The sequence below is a fragment of the Stegostoma tigrinum genome, chromosome 33 (assembly GCF_030684315.1).
Source record: "Stegostoma tigrinum isolate sSteTig4 chromosome 33, sSteTig4.hap1, whole genome shotgun sequence".
Taxonomy (NCBI): Eukaryota; Metazoa; Chordata; class Chondrichthyes; order Orectolobiformes; family Stegostomatidae; genus Stegostoma; species Stegostoma tigrinum.
The window spans coordinates 2,492,218-2,507,535 of NC_081386.1; the positions used below are offsets into that span (position 1 = coordinate 2,492,218).

Below are 15,318 nucleotides of genomic sequence, written 5' to 3' on the forward strand. Positions count from 1 at the left end.
GGGTCTGGCCTGCTGGTGGGACAGGCCATGTCCAGGGGTGGTATTGGTGGTGTCTGGGGCATTGCTGTAAGGTATGATTCCATGAGTATGACTATGTCAGGCAGTTGCATGACTGGTCTGTGAGACAACTCAGGCAATTTTGGCACTAACCCCTCTGATGTTAATACGGAGACTTTGCAGGGTCGATGGGGCTGTTTCTGCTATTGTCTTTTCCGGCACCAGGTTTATGCCAGGTGATCCATCCGGTTTCATTTCTTTGAGACTTTGTAGCGATTGATACAACTAAATGTTTTGCTAGGTCATTTTGGAGTATAATTGAGGATCAACCTGATTTCTGTGAGTCTGGAGTCACAAGTAGGCCAGACCAGGTGAGGATGGCAGATATCTTTCCCCAAAGGACATTTGTGAACCAGGTGGGGTTTTCCAACAGTCGACAATGATTTCATGGTTATTAGTAGATTCTTAATTCCAAAGTATTTTTTGTTGAATTCAAATTCCACCATCTGACACGCTCAAGTTTGAGTCCTCAGAATATTAGCTGAGTTTCTGAACTGATAGTCTAGCGATAATACCATTAGACCATCATTTCCCCGATTGTTTCAATTAAACCCTTTGGTTTTCTATCTGTTTTAATACATTTAATAATTTTTGCAGTGTTCTTCTGTCCTCAGAATGCTTACAGGTGGTGTACAGCCAATCAAATATTTTTGAAGAGGAATCTGTGCTTCAACATTGGAAATGTAGCCAATAATTTATGCAGAGCAAGTTTACACTCTTAACAAAGCCATAAATGTAGATCAGGACATGAGGCAGATTCCCAACTGTTCTACAGAGTAGTGCCATAGGATCCTTTTGCCTTCCCAAGAAGGCAGAAGGGGGCCTCTTTCTATTTTCTCAATTGAAACTTGATACCTTTGATAGACCAGCCCTCTTTCAACACTGTATTGGAGTATCAACCTTGATTAGATACTCAAGGCTCTGGAATGAGATAAGAACCTGCAGCCTTTGATTCAGAGACAAGACATTTGGTTCTCCATGAGCCAGGCTGGCACTTAGATGACAAATGCTAAACAACCAGAAGATTAAATGCTAAACAGCAACCTTACTGAGTGTGAAATACACTGTGACAGTTAAGAACAGATACGTACATCTTCCAAGTGCCCACGAGCCTGACCAAGAGTTAGGTTTGTGCTGAACCTCAGCTGTCCAGTATGGGAAAATGGAGTGGTTTCTGGAATGGCAGTCAAGCAATTAGGTGGTGTTTTACTCCTGAGCAGCAAGTTGAAAACTTACCCAGCAATTGCCTTCCCTTTTGAAGTTATATTAACTAACACAACGGGTGAGATGTGGTTGAGGAAATTGATGTAATAGGAAAATCACCCAGATTTTAGCAAAGTCTTGGTGCAGGAAATGGCACTCCTCCCATGAGGGGTTCCTATTATGTCAGAATTGCTATTCTGAAATCACATAGTGGCCCCTCCACTGAAGATCCTAAAGATGATTTCCTCTTCAATTTATTGTGGAGTTCTGGGAATGTTTTCTTCAATTCCTACACAAAGGATTGACCAAACTTCATACTGTGACTACCAGGCAACTGAGACAGTGATTCTGCCCTGTTTTCAACAGCGAAGAGTGAATGGCTAATGTGTTTAAATCTGCAGTGGAACTGAAGAAAATGTTAGATGCTACTTTTTATTTGGCAGAAATATTACAGGTTGTGAAAGCAGGCAGATAGATATGAATCTATGACTCATCATCAGGACTACCTGTAACCAAAAATGATGAAAATCCAATCACTGTTTTGTATAGAGGTGTCAGTTTATCATAAGAGGATGGGAAGTTTAATCGTTTATTGATGATGTTGGTTCTATTGATAGATGTATTTAGTTATTTGAAATATCATGGCCCCAATATCTAACCATAATTTTCTTTTTATTTTAGCATTTAATGTGTGCTGGTCTATGGTGTCTGGTAGAAGGGTATAAACCATGCAAAACAAAATTGGATCCTCCTCTGGATGGTACAGAATGTGGTGTTGATAAAGTAAGTTAACGATCTCTGGAAATCGAATATGTTCACACTTCAGTAGTTGTATTGTTTCTGTGTATTGCTATGATGCAGTCACAGAATCATTAAAGGTTAATTAAATCCTGCTGTGTCATTTCCACAAAATCCAGCAGAACATTTTTATGTTGAATTATAACATGCTATTTTTAAATGTTTTTTCCATCAGCTTTCTTCGAGTTAGCTACTGTTGCAAATGATTGCTTTTGGAGCTACCTTCCTTTCCATGATTTTACAGGTGTTAGAGGAGCTGTTGAGTGGATGTCCTGCCCATTCCCCAGTTGATACCTATAAGTGGAGAATTAATGCCTGGTCCCCAATGTATCCCAGCAGATTTAATGCTGGAGAATGCTTGCAATTAAGTGGAGGCAGAGTGGTGCTCATGCTCAATCCCCGGTGTCAATTGAAGGTTTTGTCTCCCCTCCTTGCTCTGTCCATATTCCTCCCACTCTCCTTCACTGGGTCCTGACCCCTGCAAGATCCTTTCCTTACCTGTATTTCAGGGCCTAACATTGAACAGTACCTACCTTGCTTTACCTTAAGCATGAACTGGTGCTGCCAGTGTGCACAACTGCTGGCCTGTATATGATCATCGGCTTCAAGAGGTGAGCCATTCCTCTGGAGACAAATATGACTCCAGCCTCAAAACAGCTACAGGTTTGTCACCTGTAAAATTAAAGCAGCATGAGCTAGGTAAGGGCAGGGAAGCTTGCCCCAATGTTTATACTGATGTCAGAGGATACAGCCCGCGGCACTGATCAAGACACACCCCTGATACTCTTCAGCCTGAGCCTTAGCCTCCAACCTTGAGTTTTAATTAAAACCAGTTACCCTCATTGCTGGCTGTTACTGTTCTACCGCTGTCACTTTTTTCCCAACTTGCTACATTTCCTTGTCTCTCTCAAAATCATAAAAAAGTGCCTTCCATGAAGAAACAGTTCCGGGCGGCACGGTGGCTCAGTGATTAGCACTGCAGCCTCACAGCGCCAGGGACCCGGGTTCGATTCCAGCCTCGGGCGACTGTCTGTGTGGAGTTTGCACATTCTCGCCGTGTGTGCGTGGGTTTCCTCCGGGTGCTCCAGTTTCTTCCCACAATCCAAAGATGTGCAGGCTAGGTAGATTGGCCAAACTAAATTTCCCATAGTGTTCAGGGGTGTGTGGGTTATAGGGGAATGAGTCTGGGTGGGATGCTTCAAGGGCGGTGTGGACTTGTTGGGCTGAAGGGCCTGTTTCCACACTGTAGGGAATCTAATCTAATCTAAAGCAATAATTGAAGATTGCCTTCAATGAATAAACAACAATTTGTAATCAACCAGTGACTGGAATGCCGTAGAGAGGAGTAGGATTGCCACTAAATGAGCCATCTCTCAACTTCTTAAAATAAGTGGTTATTTCTGCCACAACAGCCACAAAGCGGACCAGTAGCTATATCAGAGATAGTAAGAACTGCAAATGCTGGAGTCAGACATAACACAGCGTGGATATTGAGGAACACAGCAGGCCAGGCAGCATCTGGGGAGCAGGGAAGTTGATGTTTTGTGTCGGGACCCTTCTTCAGAAATGAAGAACCTTTCTGTTGAAGGGCCCTGTCCTGAAATGTCAACTTTCGCGCTCCTCTGATGCTGCCTGGCTCACTGTGTTCCCCCAGCCCCACACTGTGTTATCTCAGTTAGCTATTTACTGCTCTGACGTATGAGTTACTTTGACTGCTGGATTGTTTGACCATAGAGTGTATCCAGAAAGTGATGTGTGATGAATGCGCCCCTTCCTCCGCAAGCAGTGGCTTTCAAACTTGGAGAAGTGCCCAGATCTGTAGAAAGACATTCCTTAATGTGAAGGGACTGTTGAATTTCGTGAAATACCATGATGCTCAAGTGTAAAATGGTGATGGGTCCAACTTATGCTAAATATTCTGAAATATTGATACATTTTGTTTAATTAAGGCTCAAGCTGTTACCCTGTGGAAAGTCTGAAAAACTATATTGTTAATAGCTTCCTTTGATAAAACATGACTGAATCAGTGAGTCTGACACAAAGAAGAAGGAAAGAGACAGTTTTAGAAAGAGATAAAGGATCATAATTGCATTAGAAAGATGCCAAGAGGAAGAAAACAGTAATAGGAAGAGTTGAAGATAAGGGAAGAGACCGAAAACTAAAAGAGATCATTACAACAACAGTGAGCAATAACATTTTTAAAACAGTTGATGGACTGGTGAAGTTTATACATTTCCTGTTCATGAGCAACAAAAATCTCCGAATGAAACAAGAGCACTTATATATCAGAGGTTTACTATATTGTTGAGTTGTGGATTTTAACTGGCAAATTCCAAGTTAAATTTACTTTTAATCAACCTGTTCAAGCATTATGACACGCCTCTGGGTCAGGTTGAACATGAACCCAGACTTAGGGACACTACCATTGCACCACAGGAGCCCGACATTCCAATTCTTTCCTGTTTTATTATCATGGCCAGACCAGCAGTTGGAGCACTTTTCACCTGTGGAGTACCCTATCTCAGGAAAGCAGAGTAAAATTTATAATATTTTTGCAGCAAGCAGCCATTTGCAATTCTGCTCCTGAGTTTATTTTTCATCTTTCTTGCTGAGGAGAGAGCGCGGTCAAAAGACAGTGGTTAAACGCAGATATAACTTTTTGGGTCCCATGAGCTTTCTTCCAAGCTACTATACCTTACCCTACACTTTACACACTTAACTTCTCTCAGTAGCTTTCTCAATGGCTACAGCACCTTAAATCATACAGTTATAGGCACTTAACAGTGAAAAGCGGGGAGTGGTTTCAACACTGATCTTCTCCACTCCAGTGCCCATGGATTCCTGGATTTGGCCACAGCTTGGAAAGTTTTGGTCAGGAAATTCACCATAAAAACTCCTCTAAAAACAAGTGTGCTTTTTTAAATATAAAAAAAGAAAGAACCCTGGATGCTGTAAATCAGAAACAAATATAGACATTGCTGGAAAAACTCAAAGTCTGGCAGCATCTGTGAAGAGAAATCAGAGTTCACCTTTCAGGTCCGCTTCTTTGTGGAGCAAAAGCCTGAATCATCCCCACTCACCACCACCCTCATGCGCTTGGCTGAACTAGTTCTCACCCTTAACAACTTCTCTTTCTCAGAGCCGAAGGTAGCTAGGATAATGTCGGTTTGTATGCAGAAGATAGGGTGGGAATTGGGGGGAAAGGAGGAAACAGTAGGTGGGGATGGAGTCCAAAGAGAGAGAAAAACAGTTGAACAGTCAAAGGATTGGGTAACAATCTGGATGGAAGGGTGAATAGGTATTAATAGAGTCTGTTAGTGACTAACAATAGGTGATGTGTAACGGCAGACTATGTGAAAACAAGGCCTGGTGTGTGAGGTAGGGGGCTAGGACATGGGACAGTTCAAGCCCTAAAATTATTGAACTCTAGTTTGGAGGGTTGCAGTGTCCCCAAGCGGAAAGTGAGGTGCTGTTCTTCCAGCTTGCACTGAGCTTTGCTGGAACACTGCGGCAAGCCTGAGACAGAGATGTTTGCCAGGGAGCAGGGTGGTGTTTAAAGTGGCAGGCAACTGGAAGCTCAGGGTCCATTTTGCGAGCAGAACGCAGATGTTCTGTGAAGCGGTCACCCAACCTAGGCTTCATTTCCTCAACATAGAGGAGACCACACTGAGCGGCCAATGCAGTAGACTAGATTGTGAGAAGTGCAGGTGAAGTGCTGCTTCATCTGGAAGGTATGTTTGGGCCCTTGGATGTTGAGGAGGGAGGAGACAAATGGATGATTTTTACGTCCTTCGCTAGTGGCAGGGAAAGGTGCAAGGGGGCTGTGAGGGGCCATTGAAAGTGAGGGAAGTGTGGACCAGGGTGTCCCAAAGTGAACGGTCCCTGGCGGGGGAGGAATATGTGTCTGGTGGTAGCATCTCGCTAGAGGTGGCTGAAATGGCAGCTGATGATCTCCTAGATGTGGGTGCTGGTGGCACTTACATCTGTGACTCCTCTGCTGCTTTACACCTGTTTTGGAATTTCCAGTTGCCAGTTCCATTCACCTCCTCTTTACCATGGATGTGCAATCCCTTCACCTACACTTCTCACAATCTAGTCTACTGCATTGGCCGTTCAGTGTGGCCTCCTCTACATTGAGGAAATGAAGCCTCAGGGCTGTCCATGTCTTTGTGGAGCAAAAGCCTGAATCATTCCCACCCACCACCACTCTCCTGCGCTTGGTTGAACTAGCTCTCACCCTTAACAACTTCTCTTTTAGCTCCACTCATTTTCTTCAGGTCAGAAGGGTAGCCACGGGAACCCTCGTGGACTCCAGTTATGTTATGTGGGTACATAGAACATACCTATTCTGGCCCCCACCCACAACTCTTTTATTGGTGTGTGGATGATATCATTGGTGCCGCTTTCCTGTCTCATCCGGAATTGGAAGTTAGTCGATTTCGTTTCCAATTTCCAACCACCCTCACTTTCAGCTGGCCTATCTCTGACTCTTCCCTTCCCTTCATTGACATCTCTGTTTCCAATTCTGGGGGCAAACTGGCTACCACTAACTACTATAAACCCACCGACTCCCACATCTGCCTGAATGATTAATCCTTACATCCGACTTCTTGTGAAGACTCCATCCCATTGAATCAGTTCCTTCGTCTCCGTTTTATATGTTCCGATGAGGCCAACTTCGACAAGGGAGCCTCTGAAATGTCCACCTTCTTCCTCAACCGAGGATTCTCCAACACCATTGTCGACAGGGTCCTCAACCAGGGCTGACCCATCTCCCACACTTCTGCCCTCACCCCCTCTCTTCCCTCCTGCAACAGCGATAGGGTTCCCCTTGTCCTTACCTACCATCCCACCAGCATCCACATCCAGAAGATCATCAGCCACCATTTCTGCCAGCTCCAGCGAGATGCCACCACCAGACACACATTTCCCACCCCACCACTCCCTTTGTCTGCCTTCTGAGTGGGCTGTTCCCTCTGGGACACACTGGTTCATTATTCCCAACAACACCCCCCACAGTCCCATGGCATCTTGCCTTGCAACCACTAAAGATATAACACCTGTCCATTTACTTCCTCCCTCCCAAGTATCCAAGGGCCCAAACATACCTTCCAGGTGAAGGAGCACTTTGCTTGCACTTCATACAATCTTGTCTACTGCATTCACTGCTCACAATGTGGTCTCCTCTACATTAGGGAAACAAAGTGTTGAATGGGTGACCGCTTCGTAGAACATCTATGTTCTGCTCGCAAAAAAGACCCTGAGCTTCCAGTTACCTGCCACTTTAGCACACTACCCTGTTCCCTGGCCAACATCTCTGTCTTAGGCTTGCTGCAGTATTCCAGCAAAGCTCAGCACATTTTCTGCTTGAGGACCCCACAGCCCTCTGTACTCAGTTCAATAATTCAGTTCAATGAGTTCAATAATTTTAGGAAGAACAGAAATTGCTGGAAAAGCTCAGCAGGTCTGGCAGCATCTGTGAAGAAAAAAGGAGTTAATGTTTCTGGTGACCCTTCTTCAGAAATTCAATAATTCTAGTGCCTGAACTTTCCCATGTCCTCGCCCCCTACCCCCCACACACCAGGCCTTGTTATCACATAACCTGCCACTACACACCACATAGTTAGTCACTAACACTGTCCATTAACAGCATTTAGAATACTGTGTCCAATTTTGGGCCCCACACCTCAGGAAGGATATACTGGCGCTGGAGCGTGTCCAGCGGAGATTCACATGGATGATCCCTGGAATGGCATGTTTAGCGTACGCTGAATGGCTGAGGATCCTGGGATTGTATTCATTAGAGTTTAGATGGTTGAGGGGAGACCTAATAGAAACTTACAAGATAATGTATGGCTTAGAAAGGGTGGACGCTGGGAAGTTGTTTCCATTAGACGGGTAGACTAGGACCCGTGGGCACAGCCTTAGAATTAGAGGGGGTAAATTTAAAACAGAAATGAGGAGACATTTCTTCAGCCAGAGAGTGATGGGCCTGTGGAATTCCTTGCCACAGAGCGCAGTGGAGGCCGGGACGTTAAATGTCTTCAAGGCAGAGATCGATAATTTCTTGATCTCGCATGGAGGGGGGACCTGATTGAGGTGTACAAAATCATGAAAGGTATAGACAGGATGGATAGCAAGAAGCTTTTTCCCAGAGTGGGGGACTCAGTTACTAGGGGTCACGATTTCAAGGTGAGAGGGGTCAGGTTTAAAGGAGATGTGCGTGGAAAGTTCTTTTCACAGAGAGTGGTGGGTGCCTGGAACGTGTTGCCAGCAGAGGTGGTAGAGGCGGACATGATATCTTCATTTAAGATGTATCTATAGATGAATGGGCAGCGAGCAGAAGGATACAGATCCTTGGAAAATAGGCAACTGGTTTAGGTAGAGGACCTGGATCAGCGCAGGCTTTGTTCCTGTGCTGTAATTTTCTTTGTTTTTTTTGTTGTTCATATCCTCTTTATAGAAGTTTCATTTCTACTTCACATTCAGGGTACCTCAGCTATTTTTAGACCACCTTTGAATCCTGTTGGAATATGTCTGCTCAGTCGTACTCTGTCTGAGTTGTCAATTTTCTTTTCAGTAGACATGAACCAGTTTCTTATGTGTCTTTTTGAAATTTTCTTTTTCCCAATCGTTATCTTTGACTGCTTATTGTCTATTTCAGTTTTTATGTTCATGAAGTTCAGTTGAGTAGTTCCCCTCTCATAGGGGAACCGAGAACAAGGGGGCACATGATCAAAGTTAGGCCTAGGCTGTTTAAGAGTAAAAGAGAAAGGAGGCTAACAACACAAAGAGTGATAAAAATCTGGAACTCTCTACAGCTCAACCTTAGACTGGCTCCTGCAGAGTGTCTGTGTCTGGTAAACTGGACAAAAATTTGGGAAGTAGAGAATAATGTGGGAAAAAATGATGTTGTCCACTTTGGATGGAAACGTGGAATATTATTTACATGAAGAGTGTATGCAGAATTCTATGGGACATGAGAATTTGGGTGTCCTCGTACACGAATCATGAAATATTAGCATGCAGATACAGCTAAAAAAAAGGAAAGAAAATAAATTATTGGACTTTATTGCAAGGGTGGTAGAGTACAAAAGTAAAGAGTTCCTGCTACATCTGTATAAGCCATTGATTATACCAGACCTATGACAACACAGAGAGATTTGTCCCTTTAGTCAGTAAAGAATATACTAGCACAGCAAACATTTCAGAAAAAGTTCACTACATCTATTCTGGAATAAAGAAGCTCTCTTATGAGGAAAGTTTGAGCAGGTTGAGCTTATCATCTTTATAGTTTGGAAGAATTAGAGATAAGATTTTTGAACCATGGCAGGGTGGATGTTGATGGGATATTTCCCTTCCTGGGAGAATCTAGTAGTTTCTACCAATCTGCCTGCTACGAATGCATCTACTCATTGTAGTGTCAGTAAGAGTGTTCACGAGACAGTGTTTGCAGATCCAAAATCCTGTCTTCGTATTGAGGATACTGTCTATCATATTGTGTAGCACTATTACCATGCTAAATGGGATAGACTTTGAACAGATCCAGCCACTCAAGACTGAGCATCCATGAGACACAGTTGGCCATCAGCAGCAAGCAGAATCTACTCCCAAAATGATCTGCAACCTCATGCACTGGCATGAGCATTAAGCCAGGGGATTAACTGCCATTATCGTTATGCCAGGGGATCAAACCCAATTCAATGGAGTAGATTCTGCTTGCTGCTGAATCCTTTGCTGCTGAATCACCTTTGACATCAAACCTGCTTTTGACAAAGTGTGGCATTAAGGAGACCAGGTAAAACTGAAATCAATGGGAGTCGGTGAAAAATTTCTGATTAGAGTCATACCTGACACAAAGGAAGAGGATGTTGGAGGTCAGTCTTCTCAACTCCAGGATATCTCTGCAGGATGTCCTCAGTGTTTCCTAGGTCCAAACATCTTCAGCTGCTTCATTAATGACCTTCCCTCCATCATAAGTCAGAAGGGAGATGTCTGCTGATGATTGCTCAATGTTCAGCACCATTCGTGACATCTCAGATACTGAATCAGTCCATGTTCAAATGAGACAAGATTTGGATAATATCCAGCTTTGGCTGACCAGTGCAAGTCACGTCAGTGCTACACAAGTGCCAGACAATGACCATCTCTAACAAGAGAAAATCTAACAATCATGCCTTTCCATTGAATGGTTCACCATATCCTAATTCCCCATTGTCAACATCCTGGGGTTACCATTGACCGGAAATGGAAGGGAATCACCATAAAAATACTGTGGCTGCAAGTCTAGGTCATGGAATGGACATGAGCAGCAACTTTTTAATGCAAAGTAGTTTATGAAATAAACTACCAGAGAAAGTGGTGGATGCGGGTACAGTTGTAATATTTAAATGATATTTCAATAAGTTCATGCATAGGAAAGGTTTAGAGGGAAATAGGTCAAGCACAGGCAGGTGGGACTAATTTAGTACGGGAAACTGGCTGGCATGGACTGGTTGGACTGAAGGATCTGTTTCCATGCTTTGTGACTTTATGTGACTGTCAGTTCTCATTAACTGAGATAGTAGGAATTGCAGATGCTGGAGAATCTGAGATAACAAGGTGTAAAGCTGGAAGAGCACAGCAGGCCTTCAGGAAAGAAGGGTCTAGGCCTGAGACGCCAGCCTTCCTGCTCCTCTGATGCTGCTTGGCCTGCTTTGTTCATCCAGTTCTCATTAACTGTTGGATTCTCCATGACAACGCCTGAATGAATCCACTTTCCATCCAATCAGCACTCTTCTGTTTTCCCCTTACTTTGGAAATTCTTGAGATTTGTCCTGATGAGTGGAAGATGAAAAACTTTGACAAAATGTGTCTTTTTCAGCAGTACTCTAGTTCTGCACTACCAAGCAACTAGTTTTATATAAAGGAGAGAGTCACTAAAGTAAGTTTTTATCCTTTAAAGCAGAGATAGGAGAAATCTTCATGGGAATGAGAACATTGCAGTGAGACATTACACAAGTGTTTCCTCACAGCAAAAGACGCCAATATCATACCAGTAATAAATATTAACCAGGAGCTGGTAAAAGTGAGGAACTTCCAGCAATTCTTATCAAGTAGAACAAGCATTGGAGCAACCTGTGGAACTGAAATCCAACAAATGCCCAGGACGTGATGGCTTCCATCCTAAGGTTCTAAAATTATTAACTCCAGCATTAATGTGTATAATAATTACAAGATTCCAAAATTTCCGTGATTGTGGAACGATCCCAGTGGATTAGAAGCCAGCAAACATCACTGCCGTTTAAGAAAAGAGGGAGGATATAGGGTAGTTAAACAGGAACTAGTTGTATCAGAGATAATGGGAACTGCAGATGCTGGAGAATCCAAGATAACAAAGTGTGAAGCTGGATGAACACAATAGGCCAAGCAGCATCTCAGGAGCACAAAAGCTGACGTTTCGGGCCTAGACCCTTCATCAGAGAGGGGGATGGGTAGAGGGTTCTGGAATAAATAGGGAGAGAGGGGGAGGCGGACTGAAGATGGAGAGAAAAGAAGATAGGTGGGGAGATAGGGAGGGGATAGGTCCCTCCAGGGAAGACGGACAGGTCAAGGAGGTGGGATAAGGTTAGTAGGTAGGAAATGGAGGTGCGGCTTGAGGTGGGAGGAAGGGATGGGTGAGAGGAAGAACAGGTTAGGGAGGCGGAGACAGGCTGGGCTGGTTTTGGGATTCAGTGGGGGGAGGGGATGAGCTGGGCTGGTTGTGTGATGCAGTGGGGGGAGGGGACGAACTGGGCTGGTTTTGGGATGCGGTGGGGGAAAGGGAAGATTTTGAAGCTGGTGAAGTCCACATTGATACCATTGGGCTGCAGGGTTCCCAAGCGGAATATGAGTTGCTGTTCCTGTAACCTTCGGGTGGCATCATTGTGGCACTGCAGGAGGCCCATGATGGACATGCCATCTGAGGAATGGGAGGGGGAGTTAAAATGGTTTGTGACTGGGAGGTGCAGTTGTTTATTGCGAACTGAGCGGAGGTGTTCTGCAAAGCGGTCCCCAAGCCTCCGCTTGGTTTCCCCAATGTAGAGGAAGCCACAGTGTGTACAATGGATACAATTTACCACATTGGCAGATGTGCAGGTGAACATCTGCTTAATATGGAAAGTCATCTTAGGGCCTGGGATGGGGGTGAGGGAGGAGGTGTGGGGGCAAGTGTAGCACTTCCTGCGGTTGCAGGGGAAGGTGCCGGGCGTGGTGGGGTTGGAGGGGAGTGGGGAGTGAACAAGGGAGTCACGGAGAGAGTGGTCTCTCCGGAAGGCAGACAAGGGTGGGGATGGAAAAATGTCTTGGGTGGTGGGGTCGGATTGTAGATGGCGGAAGTGTCGGAGGATGATGCGTCGTATCCGGAGGTTGGTAGGGTGGTGTGTGAGAACGAGGGTGATCCTCTTGGGGCGGTTGTGGCGGGGGCGGGGTGTGAGGGATGTGTCGCGGGAAATGCGGGAGACACGGTCAAGGGCGTTCTCGATCACTGTGGGGGGAAAGTTGCGGTCCTTGAAGAACTTGGACATCTGGGATGTGCGGGAGTGGAATGTCTTATCGTGGGAGCAGATGCGGCGGAGGCGGAGGAATTGGGAATAGGGGATGGAATTTTTGCAGGAGGGTGGGTGGGAGGAGGTGTATTCTAGGTAGCTGTGGGAGTTGGTGGGCTTGAAATGGACATCAGTTACAAGCTGGTTGCCTGAGATGGAGACTGAGAGGTCCAGGAAGGTGAGGGATGTGCTGGAGATGACCCAGGTGAACTTGAGGTTGGGGTGGAAGGTGTTGGTGAAGTAGTTGTATACCTGGATTTCCAAAACGCATTAGAGTAGGTGGCAGACCAAAGGTTAATACATGAGATAAGGCTCATGGTAATGGGTGTAATATATTATCATGGTTGGAGCTCTAGTTAATGGAGAAGAAGCAGAGAATAAGAATAAATCAACTATTAGCAAGTTGGCTGACTGAATCTACTGATCACTGATGGGATTTCAGCCATTTACATCTGTATTAACGACTCAGACAAATGGACTGTGATAATGTATTCGTGTTTGCTCATTGAAATGCTTCAAAATAGCGACAGCTGGCCCACCATGATGAATCATGCTCTGATTGACAACATCTTAATGATGATGCCAAGAAGTAGCAGTGTAGGAAAGAAATAGAAGAGAATCATGCTTTCCAGTCCCACTACATCATGGGAAATCCTGCTCCTCGTACCCAAAGATCGTGCATTGAAAATTGACCTGCTTAGCCATCTGAAGACACATTGGGAAAAGCTTGTAACCCTGGACAGATGTTGTTTTGAATTGAAGATCAACCAGTGACGATTCACATTATTAATGATGCAAAGCACAGTGGGAATTTGGGAAGAGATATAGATCCTCTGGCTGAGTGGGCCAAACGTGACAGATTGACTGTTGTGTGGAGAAGTGTAATCTTATTCCTATAGTTATTATAAGAGAAAAGAATATTTTTAAAAGCCACAAAACAGTTTATTGATGGTGCTCAGTGACTAGAGTGTACTTGTATAAAGAACATAGAAGTTAACGTGCAGAAACAGCATGCAATTAGAAAGGCATATGGTATTTTGGCTATTATTGGAAGGGGCTGAAGTAGAATATTCTGCTACAGTTGTTTGGTGAGAACACTGATGTACAGTTTGGATTTACTCATTCCCCAAATTGCTATAGAAACAAGGGGGTCAATGGAGCTTCTAATACTGAAACGGCTTTTTATGAGTTAAGTATACCAAGGATATATATGAAGTGAAGGAGGTTAAATGAAAGTGAAATACAGTTTGGCCTTGATCTGACTGAATGGTAGAACAGGTTTGAAGGGCTTTATGACCTTCTGTTTCTGTGTTAATCACTGAGAATGCGATTGGTAAATAGCTGGTGAGTAGGTACAGTTTTTCATGTACACTTTTCTGCTGTGATTTAAGTGGTGCAGAGCTGGGGAGTGTGTCAGTAAAACGCCAATTCCAGAGCATGTGGATGGAGACTGGAGCTCTTGGAACCAGTGGAGCATGTGCAGCCGGACATGTGGAACAGGAGCCAGATTTAGACAAAGAAAATGTGACAATCCCCCGTAAGTAATTTTCACAAGTTCTCTTGCACAATATGTTGTACTTTATTGCTGTACTGCTTTTGCAGGAAGTACTGCCTTTTACCAGATCATATGTTATCATGCTTTTTCTACAAGCACTTGGTAAGGCTGCAAAGTAATTACATATATCACAGGAAGAAAGCTTATTTTTCACGTCAGTCATATACAACTCATGCCCTACATGGGGGTAATCTGCCTAAGTCATTACAGGAGTCAGGGTGCTGTTTCCCCATTCAGGGACAATCTTTGGGAAGGATGGCATGGAGAAAGAAGTATTGTGAATAGTCTGCTGTAGGCTGTTACTGAAGACCAGAAAGAAAAATTTGAAACCTTATATCATCGATTTTATAACAATGCCCAAGTTAGCAGTTTCTTTTTGTGAAATTCCTTTATCAAAGCTTGCTTAAGATACATTTTATGAACTTTTTTTTCAAGCACCTTTAAAAGTTTTTCTTCAGTTTAATCTTACAACTGTACCTCAGGAGCCAATAGATTCTCCCTTTAGCCTCCCCCATTCCTGTACTTTGGAGAGGACAAGGATTAGGAGACTTGTAAACTGTGATACCATCCTGACCAGGCCCTTCCACTGACAGTCACACCTCCTCCTGTAAAGATCTAGGCAGGCTACTTCACCCTGACCTTAACTAGTCCCCTTAGAAAGCAAAGGCTGAGATGTGTAAGTTGCCAGAGCATTCTTTATAAGTGTCGAGTGCATGCATTATAAAGTACTTCACAGCCTGTTTAGATTAGATTCCCTACAGTGTGGAAACAGGCCCTTCGGCCCAACAAGTCCACACTGCCCTTTGGAGCATCCCACCCAAATCCATCCCCCTATAACCCACACACCGCTGAACGCTACGGGCAATAATAGCATGGCCGATTCACTTAACCTGCACATCTTTGGACTGTGGGAGGAAACCCACGCAGACACAGGGAGAATGTGCAAACTCCACACAGACAGTTACCCGAGGCTGGAATCGAACCTGGATCCCTGGTGCTGTGAGGTTGCAGTGCTAACCACTGAGCCACCGTGCCGCCCCTAAAGCATGTTAAACTGCAAGTACTTAAAGCCTATCTGAATCTGTTGTGAAGATGCACTGAGGAGAATTGGAAAGTTTTTCATAGAAAATAAAAAGAAAT

The 15,318-nt window shown here is 44.3% G+C and overlaps 1 protein-coding gene across 1 annotated transcript in view; it reads left to right on the top strand.

The window, feature by feature from the left end:
* adamts17 (ADAM metallopeptidase with thrombospondin type 1 motif, 17) overlaps window positions 1–15,318 on the top strand; it is a 505,079-nt gene that overhangs the window by 291,927 nt on the left and 197,834 nt on the right. Inside the window, exons 11-12 of the mRNA XM_059639195.1 lie at window positions 1,942–2,043; window positions 14,015–14,160. Of these exons, the coding sequence (XP_059495178.1) occupies window positions 1,942–2,043; window positions 14,015–14,160 (248 nt within the window). The remainder of the gene's footprint in view (window positions 1–1,941; window positions 2,044–14,014; window positions 14,161–15,318) is intronic.